Source organism: Acanthisitta chloris, unplaced genomic scaffold, assembly GCF_000695815.1.
Source record: "Acanthisitta chloris isolate BGI_N310 unplaced genomic scaffold, ASM69581v1 scaffold12603, whole genome shotgun sequence".
NCBI lineage: Eukaryota > Metazoa > Chordata > Aves > Passeriformes > Acanthisittidae > Acanthisitta > Acanthisitta chloris.
The window spans coordinates 37,449-50,988 of NW_008665536.1; the positions used below are offsets into that span (position 1 = coordinate 37,449).

General features: G+C 42.0%; 1 protein-coding gene across 1 annotated transcript in view; it reads left to right on the top strand.

The window, feature by feature from the left end:
• CLVS1 (clavesin 1) overlaps positions 1-13,540 on the top strand; it is a gene marked incomplete at its 5' end in the record, with an annotated part of 65,853 nt that overhangs the window by 35,127 nt on the left and 17,186 nt on the right. The window contains one exon of the mRNA XM_009071800.1: positions 13,302-13,412. Coding sequence (XP_009070048.1) covers positions 13,302-13,412 — 111 coding nt within the window. The remainder of the gene's footprint in view (positions 1-13,301; positions 13,413-13,540) is intronic.

A 13,540-nucleotide genomic window follows, 5' to 3' on the forward strand; every position in this document is an offset into this window, starting at 1 on the left:
GCAAGTTATAGATTTCAATAATGGAGAAGTTTTAATTAATTTGCTGGACATAAGTAGGATTAATATGCATTGGGACATGTGTGAAATACTGGAGCAGTTAATAGGGAATGCAGCTTTTCTGATGACTTCTCTTCACCCGGCACATTCCTGACAAGGAAATCCTTCATTCTTTGAACAACATTTCAATGCAGGGAGCTACTGATATAGATTTTCCTCTGGTCTGAACACATTATTTTCTTTTGTTTATTGCTGTCATTTATGCCTATAATATGAGTTTTGCAGCAAAGCATATCATAAATAATCCTTACCTTCCTATACCATTAGTCAATAATAAATTCTTCAGCATATTTTAAAGATGATAAAACCTTCAACTTTAAATAGAAACTGTAACCCAAAGCCCCAAGTAACCAGTGATCAGTCAACAGTAAGTGTAGAACATAACTAAGTAAATTACCTTGCAGGAACAGTCTGACAACTTCAGATGCACATATAAAATACCACAGAATCATGGGGTAATTAGGGTTGGAAGGATCTGATCCTGTTCATGGCTTAAAGTAGGGCAAACTTTGAAGTTAGAACCAAGTTTGAGTTTAGATCAGGTCACTCAAGGTCTTTTCTGGCTGCAGTATGAGCATCTCTGAAGATAGGGTTTCCACAGCCTCTTAAGGATATACAGAATCACAGAATCAGTTCGGTTGGAAGGAACCACAAAGGGTCATCTGGTCCAACCTCCCTGCTCAAGCAGGGCCACCCTACAGTACATGGCGCAGGATTGCCTCCAGACTGTTCTTGAATACCTCGAGTCAGGTTGCAGAGCTGTTGCAGAGAGTATAAGCATGTATTTTGTGTAGCAAAGAGTACAAAGTTTATGTGGCATTTAATTCTGCCAAACTGACAAAAGCCTTGATTCTTAGTGATTATGTGATGAACAGCACTGGCTGTTGCCTAGCATTGCTTTAGGAGATGAACATGATACAAAAAGAACATTTAAATGGCAAAGTCACGCACTTAGAAAAGGCGAAATCACAGTATCAAAGTACAGCATCAAGGGGCCCTGACTCCACCTGTGGTTTACAATATCTCTAGGAGAAATCACTGCAGGGAGAGCTCTGCCTCCCACCTGTGGCTCAGGGCTGCAGCCACTCTGTTGGGAGAAAACAGACAATAAACTCTAAGGATTTTGCCTGACCATAGCTTTTAAGGCAAGAGTTTAACACCATGACTAGTCCGGCTTATGAAACGTCTCAACCTCCAAACTTCCTTAAATGAGTTTGCACATATGCACACACAGAGTTGCAAATCCTCACTGTGTAAGTAAAACCATGTGCGCTAGAAAAACCTTATGGCAAAGGTTGAGTTCATGCTCCAAAGGCTCTGAGCTTTAAATCTCCACCCTCTAGTAATCATAGAAATATTCTGAAGTGCAGAAAAAATATTTTTCCCTCTATTGCGGTTTAAGCACCATGCAGCTGCTTTCTCAATCCCACTCTCTCCTGCTCATCCTGATGGAATGAGTAGAAGAAAGTAAAACTTGCAGATTGAGATAAGAAGTTTAATGATTGGGGGAAAAAAAAAAAAATACGAGAAATAATAGTAAATAATAACGATAATAAGAGGGAAAGGAAAAAACAAACAAGTGATGCACAATAGAATTGCTCACTAAAACTTGCGAGATAAGAAGTTTAATGATTGGGGGAAAAAAAAAAAAATACGAGAAATAATAGTAAATAATAACGATAATAAGAGGGAAAGGAAAAAACAAACAAGTGATGCACAATAGAATTGCTCACCACCCACTGAGCAATGTCAGACCCCATTCCTGACTCCTTCTAGGTAATTCTCCCAGTTTATATACTGGGCATGATATTCCATGGTATGGAATATCCCTTTGGCCAATTGAGGTCACCTGTCCTGGCTATGATCCATCCCAGTTTTCTTTTGTGTACCTCCTCACTGGCAGAGCTTGAAACACACAGAAAAAGCCCTTGATTTAGGATAAATATAACTTAGCAAAAACCAGAATATCTGTGTTTGATCAACTATATTCCCATTCTGAATCCAAAACACAGCACTGTACACAGCTACTGAGAAGAAATTAAACCTATCCCAGAAGAAACCAGGACAGCCCCCCAAGCCCATTGAGAAACACTCAAATCACTTCCTCACCCTCACCTCCCAGCCTCCAAAACTGTCCCCATAAAAATACATCTAGCACCCTGTTGAAAGTTTTTGGCCCAAAGTATTTAACTCTGGCAAAGTTGTAACAAATTGCAAAAGGAGCATCAGTCTTAGCTATTGGTGGTGCTATTAGCAATGCCTGTTTTTGTGAACACAGCAGAAAAACATCAGTGTATTTTCTGTACTGCATAGTACAAGGCTCTTCACTGCAAATGGTCTTGACAACTTGTTTCTTAAAAGAAGGGTTTAGAAAATGTCATGAAAATTAAAATGCTGCCTGTCATCATAAAACCAGATTTACAAAAAATATATTTTTCACAGTGTATCTTTACATCTTTCCATATGTATCTTTAGTATTAATATTAATCTTTTTTTATTCCCAAAACTTATTTCAAGGACATTAAATTCTGGTCAGGATTCTCATTTCCAAGGCTAAAGGGTTTATATTTTATTGCAGACCTGACATATTGGTCTGCTCCTGTCAGATCAGTCCTGTGACTGCCTGGGACTTTGTGAAACACACTACATAAAACAATTTTACCTTAATCATGAAGGAATAAGAAAGCAAAGCAATCTCACTAAGAGGCTGGAACAAGGACAGAGGCTGAATCATACAAATAAAAAGGTATTTTTTTCCCCAGGCTTCTGTTGATTTAAAGAATAAGGGGTTGTAGATGAAGAAAAGGTGGTGCTGCTGGCAGGTGTTCATCTAATACAGTATGAGTTGTCTTGTATGGCATCCCTCAGAGCTGGCTTTCCACCACTGTGCAGGCATTTAGCACTTTGACTCCCTTTAAAACAAAGTAGGTCACGAGGTTTTCTCACACACACACAAACACACACACATATACACTCCTGTTGAAAGAGAATTAAAAAATGGAAAAAATATCTTCATCATGGGACACTTACCAGAGTACATTTGTCAGAGAGGACAGAGAACATAGAAGTTGTTTTACAAAGGGGTTGTGCGAGGGCTATGTGAATGGAAACCTTCCATTTTAAAATGAGGTTTCAATCTCAAACAAGTTAGGGTAAAACATTAAATACTTAGTGAAATAAGATGGGAATCCAGCTTCTGTTTAGCAGACAGCCCTGAGAAAATGGGTGCTAAAAGCCTGTGATACCTTCAAGGATCTGTGCAAAGGAGTCAAAGCAAAGGATTTTCTTAACTTATTGCTAGATGCAAAGAAATTTCCTGGAAAAGGAATAGTTTCTATGAAATACTTTGTTTTAGTAAGTCAACAAATGCCGACTAAAAAAAAATGCTTAATCATTTCTTCTGGCTGTGCTAGGTTATAATCTCTTCACAATGATAGTTTATAATCTTCTTTCCATGCCTCTCTAAATGTGTATGCACAGGCAGAAGCTTTAAGATGATTCCATGCTTTATTCAAGCCAAGCTAGATCAGACTTCTGTTCAGCGCCAAATAGGTTGCCTGCACTATAAATAACAAAATCTCCTTTTCTCCATCATCAGCTTTCAATCACAACACGAGTGTAATGCAACTGTAGGAATTCTGTTTAACACCTTAGTGCTTCCTTAGGCAAAGATGAAAAGCTTCTCTGCAAAGTCAATAGGTCTCCTGAGAAGAAATGCAAGTGCCACAAGACCTTCTTAATTGCTTTTCTTTGGCTGACTTTAACTAATGCTGTGAGCATTTGTCCTCACTATGACAGTTTGGCCTTCATTGCCCTTTGCTCAGACACGGGCTATTTCAGTAGAGAGCATGTATATATGTGTGTATATATATACAGCAAGTGGCAATGTGAAGAAAATACAGAATAAGTTTTACTTACATGGTGTACATTCTCAGCATAACAATGCATATTTAAAAAGGAAGTCTCTGTGCAGGATATTTTTGGTTTAAAATCAGAGCACTGGACAAGAAATAAGGTGCTATACTTTATGCTTTTCAAGACTTTTAGCAGGTACTTGACTCATTCCTTTAACAGCTTTTTAAATCCCAATGGATTTGCCTCAGTGTCATCTTTGTCTCTTCCCTAACTCCTTCACTCCCTGTGCTTTCAACCACAGTGTCCCATAGACCTATTGCCCTTTAGGATGGGTGCAAGACCTGTTTATGGAAATAGAAATAGCTAGGAGATACAGGTTCAAATCAGGTCAGCTAAGGAAAACAGCAGTGTTTTTTTGCTACCATGGCTAATAGAACTAATTAATTTTGTTTAAAGCTTAACTTAAAAAAATTACAAGAAAAGTCCCTAAGTTAGTATTTTTCAAAAAGTGTATGTTAAAAATAGAACATTTTTTGGGTCAAGTTTTCAATGCCAAACTTTTAACCCCAGTGCTCCTGGGTGGATTCTTTTCTAGGTGCAAGGGAATTAGGATGCTCCTTACTTAAAGCCATCTTAACGCTGACTGTTACATTCTTTGGTGGATATGCTCATTCTGTTGGTAAGCATTTTGCTTCTGAAGGGCCTGCATTAATATTTGGCTACAAAAAAACCCTACTTCTTTATCACCCCAAAACTGAGAGCAACTCACACCCACGAACATCCAACAACAGCTGGAGACAAAAAAGCATCACTTTGTCTCCTGGTGTCAGGGAAAAGATTTGAGGGAGGTCACTTCTCTCAGAAAAAACATTTGCGCAGAAACTTTCTTCTGATGATGATTTTGAGTGAGCAACCAAAGCTTGTAGGCCACAGCCAGCCAAGGGCTTGGTATCACAGGGAGTGTGAAGCATCCCAGCTGACCTGTGGTCACACACACTTTAGCCAGCAACACCTGTGCTTATCGAGCAAGTCTCCAGCCCAGGCTTACTCTGTGCCCTGCACATTTTGTCATTTCTAATTAAGCCTCAAACAGCTTTCAGCTTTGATGATCTTCCTGCTGCTTTTTCCTTCCCCCACAACTAATTCCAGACATTCACATTCAGTGAGGTACAGGAATAGAAGAGACTCAGCTTGCAGTCACCCTCACTTATCAAAGCTGAATATAAACATGTTTCTGAGCTACAGTTTACACCAAAAATCAGGACACTGGAGACAATTTAGCCTGGTTTGCTGGAGCTGGCTGCAAAGATCATAGCAAGTTCCTAAACTAACTCTGAAAAATAGCCTCCAGCTAATTCATGTCCCTTCTCATGCTGCCTGTGACCCAAGCTACCCCCCTTTATCTTAGGAGGTGACTGTCACTCTTCCTGCTCCACCAGAAGCTCCCTGATCTGGCCTCACCTAATCTGACCTATTCTAGAGCAAACTGCAGCACCCTAGTCACATAAAAGTGTGGGCTACATCCAAGTGAATGGGTTAGTGCTTTTTGTATTATTATATTTTAATCACATTTTGAATTCCCCTTTTCCCTGTGAACCTCCTCAACCGAGCCCCTAAATAAACCTACTGTTTCTCTATCAGTATAATTTATTAATCTTACTTTTGTTTCTGGAGGGAGCCTTATTCTGTACTTTAAGTGTGTGAAACAGGCACATCCCAAGTAAAAAAGTAGCATCAGGGTATGGTGTCAATCCAATACAGTCACTGCGTCTGGGAAATTTTCTGTTCCTGAATTATTCTGAGCTGGTTCAGTAAAGGGTTTGCTGTAAAAAGGTAGTGAAGAAATACCCCTTTTGCCCCAAGGTTACAAGTTATTTTGTTAGAGCAGATGACATGACAGCATGACTCTATCAGGACAAATCAAAGTTTACTGAGCAAATCTGTGTTCTATAGCCTGATTTATTGGTGCCATCTGCCAACACCCATGAACAGATGCTCTGTAGGACCTCACTAGTGTGCAATAATGACTGGGAGAAACCCACTGCAAATGACTGAATTTTAAAAGTTACCGAGTATAGAGGGAGAGATAACAAACTTAATGAAAAAATGTCTAGGAGAATGCATTCCAATGTTCATTTTTCAGTTCCACTTCTCTGACAGAAAGTACTTCAGAGCATCCTCATCTACATATGTGGGCATGTGGTGTAAAAATAAACCGAGCACTCACAATTTCCTGTGATTTTACTCAAATCCTTTGCTACTGTGTGCTTCAAAGAAAGGAGAGCATTTTGGTGTAAGCGGTTACAACCACACCTTACACAAAATCAATGAATTTTTCACAATTGCAAGAATTCTTTTTACGGTCATATATAAGCAGGTCAAGACTGCCGCACTGCTCGCACTAATGTCTCTTTTTTCCAAATGGTTTTCTCCTACTCTGCAGCTATTTCCAAGCCTTGTGTACTCTGAGGGCATGCCAAGGTAGAAGCAAACGATTTGCAATTATTGCCACCAGCAACATTAATTTTGCATTCCCATCTCTTCAAAAACACAGGGGAGCAAAAAGAGATAACGGAAAGACGAGTAACTTGTCAGGATGGAGATTGGAAACGTGCCTGGGATCAGAGCAGGCACCACAGAAGGTGAAGAGGAGCAGCCCCAGCTCCCACAGCCCCAGGGAACACTTGGAGAGGTGTGGGAGCAGCCCAGTCCCAGGGTCTTCACAGTCCCCAGCCCTGCCTCCTACTGCATACTGCCAAACTACACCTCCATCTCTTAGGAGCTTCATTAAAATTAGAAGCTGAAGCTGTAGGCATGTGGGGACATTTTGCCTTCCCTCCTAGCATGCACTATTTGACAGCCCCTCTGACCATACCGAGGGCATTACGTGGCATTCATTCAAATTTGCTCGGGAACAGGTTTTTCATAGACACAACCTAGCCAATGTCTGAAAAAATCATAACATCGGGGAACAACAACTTTCAGTCACTGTCACTATTTCAGAGGCTGAATTTGGATCCAGAGCTGGAGAGCAGAAAGTCTCCTTCCATTATTTTGCCAATCCATTAAAATTACATACTCACAGAAATTCTCCATGGAGAAACTATCACAGAACTATTAATAAAATCTTCCAGAACTATTAATATGATCTGTTGGAGCTTTAATCCACCACAGGGACTGATTATGTAAGTGCACAGACACAAAGATGTTGGTTTTATCCTCAGTTTACATGACCTTTCATTTTAAACAGTTTTGTTTATGACTGGTATCTTCCTGAATCTGAGGGAAATTATTTTCTTTCAAAGGGGATTATTTTTCAATTTGCAGTAAACTGGCAAGTATGGTTGAGATTGAAGTTCATTTGGATGCCAAAACATGTGTTTGCTTTTCTGATTTCAATGGATAAAGGTTATGAAGGCATTTAAAAAATTATTATGTCTCAGAATTCAGATGTTCTGTAACCTAGAAATATGGTATAATATGGATTTTGAGCCCAAGTCTGTGGCCTATGATGACAATTTATTGTTTGAAAAGAATAACCTTGAGCATCAGGTCGGATTTATTCCTAAATTTTTTATTCCAAAGATAGATTTGCTTTCCTGACACACTTTGGTGTGAGGAGACTCTGGAAGATCATTTTGGTTTCTAGCTTTCAGGCAGTTTGGAACACCACCATAGTAAAAGGTTTCTGTTGCATACTCATGCCAAAAGAAATAGATGTTTTGAAGGCAGGAACAGATAGAAAGAAAAATTGTCTTTCATTCACCTCATAGCTATGACTCCCAAGCTATTTAATGAAACATTATGTACCAAGGTTTTCAGTCCCAGACACATTTCACTTCAGAAATTTTCCTGCACAGGAGGTCTGAACAGAGAACGGAAACAATGATCTCCATAACATTTTACTCTGACCTGCAAAGCATGGAGACACCTCTGCAATCTGACAAAAAAGATGTATTGAGACCAGTACGGATTTGGGTTGTCTGTGGCAGCTCAACTGTTAATTTCTTCATCTTCTTTGTTGATGATAAGGAGGAGAATAACTGAAAATAGTAAAGAAACAAATTATATAAAGTAAAACAAAGACAAGTCAGGCAAAAGAAAAGTCCCATTTATAGCACTGGTTTCATTCAATCAACTCAAACCCTGTATTTGGACAATTTCCTCTCTCTTTCGGCTTGCCTACACTGTTCCAGGTAGGTGCCACTACACCATGGCTAGATATATTCCTTGTCTTAACTCACTTCAGGTCCCAATGAACAAGGCCTGTTCTGCCTCTGGAGTGAGCAGTTGCTCAAGAAGGTATCTGGAGACCTTTCATTGAAGCATAGACTGGATGAGTGGACAGTGAGGTGGATTAAGCACTGGCTGAACAGCAGATCTCAAAGGGTCATAATCAGTGGCACAGGGTCTAGTTGGAGGTCCTTCACTAGTGGTGTCCCCCCAGGTTCAATACTGGGCCCAGTATTGTTTACCTTATTCATCAATGGCTTGGATGAAGGAACAGAGTGTCTCCTCAGCAAGTTTGTTGATGACACAAAATTGGGAGGAGTGGCCAACACCCCAGAGTGCTGTGCAGCCTTTCAGAAGGACCTCAACAGATTGGAGAGATGGGCAGAGGAGAACCACCTGAAATTCAAAAAAGGCAAATGCAGGGTCCTGCACCTGGGGAGGAGTAAGTCCGGGCACCAGTAAAGGCTGGGGGCTGACCTGATGAGAAGCAGCTCAGTGGAGAAGGACCTGGGTGTCCTGGTGTCCATGAGCCAGTAGTGTGCCCTTGTGGCCAAGAAGGCCAATGGGAGCCTGGGGGGCATTAGGAAGAGCATTGCCAGCCGATCGAGGGAGGTGATCCTGCCCCTCTACTCAGCCCTCGTGAGGTGATATCTGGAGTGCTGTGTCTGGTTCTCTGTTTCTCAGTAAAAGAGAGACATGGAGATCCTGCAGTGGGTCCAGCAGAGGGCAACAAATATGATTAAAGGACAGGAGCATCTCTCTTACAAGGAAAGGCTGAGGGAGTTGGGCTTGTTCATCATCAAAAAGAGACAACTGTGAGGGACCTCATCAATGTATATAGGTATCTGAAGGGAGTGTGTCAAGAGGATGGAGCCAGGCTCTTCTCGGTAGTGCTGAGCAATAGTACAAGAGGCAATGGGCAGAAACTGATGGACAGGAAGTTCCTCCTGAATATGAGGAAGAATTTCTTTACTATATGGGTGACTGTGCACAGGAACAGATTTCCCAGAGAGGTCATGGATTCTCCTTCACTGGAGATATTCAAGTACCATCTGGATGCAATCCTGTGCCATGTGCTCTAGGATGACACTGCCTGAGCAGGGAGGTCAGACCAGATGACCCACTGTGGTGCCTTTCAACCTTACCCACTCTGTGATTCCCTGCTACTGCTGAGAAGCAAATTAGCTAGATTAGAACTCAGTTGAATGTGTTTATTCACACTACAATTTCATCGCTGTGTGTCATGCTAATATGTTCAGTCTGGTTTTCAGATAAGATGACAGTAGTGCCCAAAAACAATGAGACCAGTTCATATGTGCTGTATTTTATTTATACCATTGGAATAAAATGCAAATATATCCTCAGGATTGAGTATTTTTGACAAGGAATCAGGTTAAGAAAAGGCTCCATGATCCCACGGTCCTTTTCACAGTAGACTCCAAAAAATGTACCTCATTATAAGATACACCTTCCCAAGGAATCACAAGACATGAGAAATCAAAAGAGAATTCCTAAAAGCAAAAGCTCTCCAGCAGAAAATCAATTTCAGCTACTTTCACCTTGCCCCAGGGAAAGCAGCAGAGACACTAAGTGGGGTGTGGGAAATGTCTCATACATCTTCCTGGAGCTGTGCAAGGCAGACCTCCAGACGGGAGTTTTCTTTCCAAGACAGCTCTGCTCTAATTAGGGACTTCAGCAAAATTGGTATGTTGCAGTTCCAAACAGTGTCTGGATGATTCCCATATCAAATTTCATTGGTTGAAAAAAAACAGTGTCTTTGTCCTTGTTCTAATTGACAGCCTTACAAATGCAGGTGGACTGAGGGATGAAGGTCAAATTGAGCTTATTGTGCTTAGTAGGGCAAGGAACAAAATTTAGCAGAAAGTCACACCCAGGCAAAAATATTCTTTGGTGGTTGTATTTTTTCCTGACCATCATGTTTCCCTTTCATGGGTCTTAGCGCATTTTTGCTTGTACCTTCAGAAAGAAAAGAAAGCAATTGCCTTTAAATAAAACTGTTATATGAGGGACTTTCCTGTAACTCATAATGTACTGATGTATCAGACAGAATCTAATTTATAGACTTAACAATCTATATTACTGGACATAAAATTAATTTTCTGTATAAGAAAGTGCATCATACTCCTCAGTCAACCTTTTCCAGAGGCAGACTCTCAGTCTCTATCTGGTTCCTATAGTTTTCAGTATTTAGACCTCTCTTGGTAATGTGGTATTGTTAAGGCTGGTCACCAAGTTCTAAAAAAACTCACATGTTCCCCCTTGGAAACGAAGTCCAACTGACATTTCTCACTGAAGATTTTGACAAAAATCATTTGTGCATTCCAGAGAGAAGGCAAAACAATTTTCCTCTTTTTGGGTCAGTATAAATCTGTGTCTTAAAGTTATTCCCCTGCTTCCCATCTCTCATTTCTTTACTGTCCTGTGCTTCAGACTCAGACTGTATCTTCTGCACTGACCTATGCTGCTGTGGTACAGCCTGGAAACAGTTGTGGCAGTTCACCCTTAAAAAGCAAAGGCATCCAGAACTCTTCCCTGGGAGATACAACTTGTGGGATGGCAGCCAGCTTGACGAATATAGACTTAATAATACAGAAAGAAAGAAAGAAAAATATGGAAAATTCCAGTTTGTCTTAGTTTTGGGGGGGAATTATAGGTGAAAAGTTTCAAATCTTAAAATCTTCCTTCCTATGTGTGAGGAAGGCAACTGAATATGTGAACTTGGCATGAGATGGGCATTTTTTGTCTCTGGTCAACTCTAAACCACAATTTTAAGTTATAACATGGTAGAAAGTCACTTTGTGCTTCACTTCACACTTCTGTTGGTCCATGTGTTTTCTAAATGGGCTCATTTTCTCTGCAGCTGTTTGTCAGCACAGCCCAGTTAAGTCACTGCAACCTGCAGCACTGCAGTAGTTTACCTCAGTCAGATCTGCATCCCTAAACTCTAATGAATACTCCAGCAGCAGTGGAAATATAGTCATCTTTATTGAAAATGAACACCTCCACAGATCATACGCCATCCTTAAAAAGAATCATAGAATCACAGAAGAGAATAATAGGTTAGGTTTGGAAGGGACATTAAAGATCATCTGGTTCCAACACCACTGCCATGGGCATGGAGACCTTCCAGTAGACCAGGTTGCTCAGGATCTCATCGAACCATGCCTTGAACACTTTTTGGTACGGGGCATCCACAATTTCTCTGGGCAACCTGTTCCAGTGCTTCACCACCCTCTGAGTAAGAATTTATTCCTAACATCTAGTCTAAACCTGTCCTCTTTCAGTTTAAAACCTTGTCCTGTCACTATCTGCCCACACAAAAGTCCCTCTACCTCCCATTTATAAGTCTTCTTAAGATACTGGAGGGCCACAATGAGGTCTCCTCAGAGCCTTCTCTTCTCCAGGCTGAACAATCCCAGCTCTCTCAGCCTGTCTTTGTAGGGGAGGTGCTGCACCCCTCTGATAATTTTTGTGGACCTCCTCTGGATCTGCTCTAACAGGTCCATGTCTTTCTTGTGCAGAGGATCCCAGACCAGGTGGGGTCTCAAAAGTTCAACTCATAGTTTATTGCAATTTAAAATGGGATCACCTGTGAGGCTGCACTGCTTGTCCTCCTGCATGCTGGCCTGACTACTCACTGGTCTTTCACAGAGCATCCAATATTGAGATTTGTGATGATTTCAGGTCAACTAACCTGTCAGAGGCAGTAGCATCTTATACTACTGTATAGCAAAAGAAAAAGGTATCACTTAATGCCTGTGGTTGCACAAAAACGTTACCTGAGTATGGTTTAGGATGACTGCCAGAGCAAATCATGGCCAGTGCTGAAGAGCATGGAGAGTCCTGCCAATTTGCTCTGGGTGGTAGGAGGTGGTGGACTAATACCTAGAGCTAAATCTGGGGGGAAAAAGAATGACCTTGAAGCAGCACAGAAGCTCTACTGAGCAGGTGTATAAGGGGATTTTCCATATCATCTCACAAATCTACCCAGTATCATCACCAGCTGTGCTCAATCTCTGATGCTCCAGAGGAAGTCGAGAGAAAGCCCCGGGACACTCTGTGCTAATTGAGGGGGGAAGGAACCTGCCTGGGTCCCAAAGCCAAAGCCCTGAAGGAAGAGACCTGATTAAGCTCTGCTTTACATGCTGAGCTGTAAGGGTGAGGAGCACACACAGGATGAGGATGGCTTCATCAGAGTCTCCCTTCACAGCAGAGAGACAGGCACCCCTCCTCTCCCTGGAAACGTATTTGCACACAGGAGCAGCAGTCATCCCACTATTTATGCAATGCAAAAAAATCCAAGGCTCTTCCCTGACTGACATTTGTTAGATAAGATCGTAGGTACACAATACCCATCACAGTATACAATAACCTTTAAAGACATGCCAGCAACCTCCCCTTCTCTTACGCACGCCAGGCTGGCAGAGCGGGTGGGATGCCGTAGCAAACCCCTCGCCAGCAGGACGCTACCTGCATGCTAATGCCGAGGGTGTTTGTGCTCAGCCTGGCAGCGAGAGCGAGTGGGACTCCGGCAGTTTCCATGGTGCTGTCATGGTGCGCTCTCCCTACACCTTCACTTATCAGCATTTCCCACCCATCCTCCTCCCTGTAATATGCTGCTTGCTCACCCTGAAAGGTCAGCTATTGTAATGATGATTTTAGCAGGGGGAGGCAGGGAGACCGAGGGGTGAAAAGGTGAGCTCCGAGCAGCGATGTGCGTGGGAACCGGGGGCTTGCCCTACACTGCACAATGAGAAATTAGAAAGCTTCCCCTCAAGGGAGCGGTGCTCATCAACCCCCTCTCACTTCCCAGGCCAGCCAAGTCAGATGCCCTGATGGAGTTAAAAAATGTTCGTGTGAAGTGCCTGGAGAACTGATTTTAAATCATCGGCATCTCATAGGCAATTGATGCATCAGTGCTGGAAGGGCAAAGAGACTGCCTCTGCCAACAGAGGAAACTGATACAAACGTTTTCAGGTTTCTTTTCTTTTCCCATCTCCCTCCTGCCCCCTCCCAGCAAGCCCAGTGCTCGTTTGCAGATGGAGAGCGGCAGATTCTCCTCTGGCTTTCACCCTATTGACTGCTGGGCTAAAGCACTGCATCTCCTAACTGCCTTCCTTTCTTTCTTTCTATAGGACAGCTTTCCTGCACGTTTTGGAGGAGTCCATTTTGTCAATCAGCCCTGGTACATCCATGCCCTCTACACACTAATCAAACCATTCCTCAAAGACAAGACAAGGAAAAGGGTAATTAGATGGGGGCACGGGGGTGGGGGGTGGATAAGAAATTGCAGACCCGGAGTAGCCGAGTAGCTGCCTGCTTGCTTTTCTTCTTTTTCTCTCTACATTTTCCATATGATCTCAGAGAATTCCTG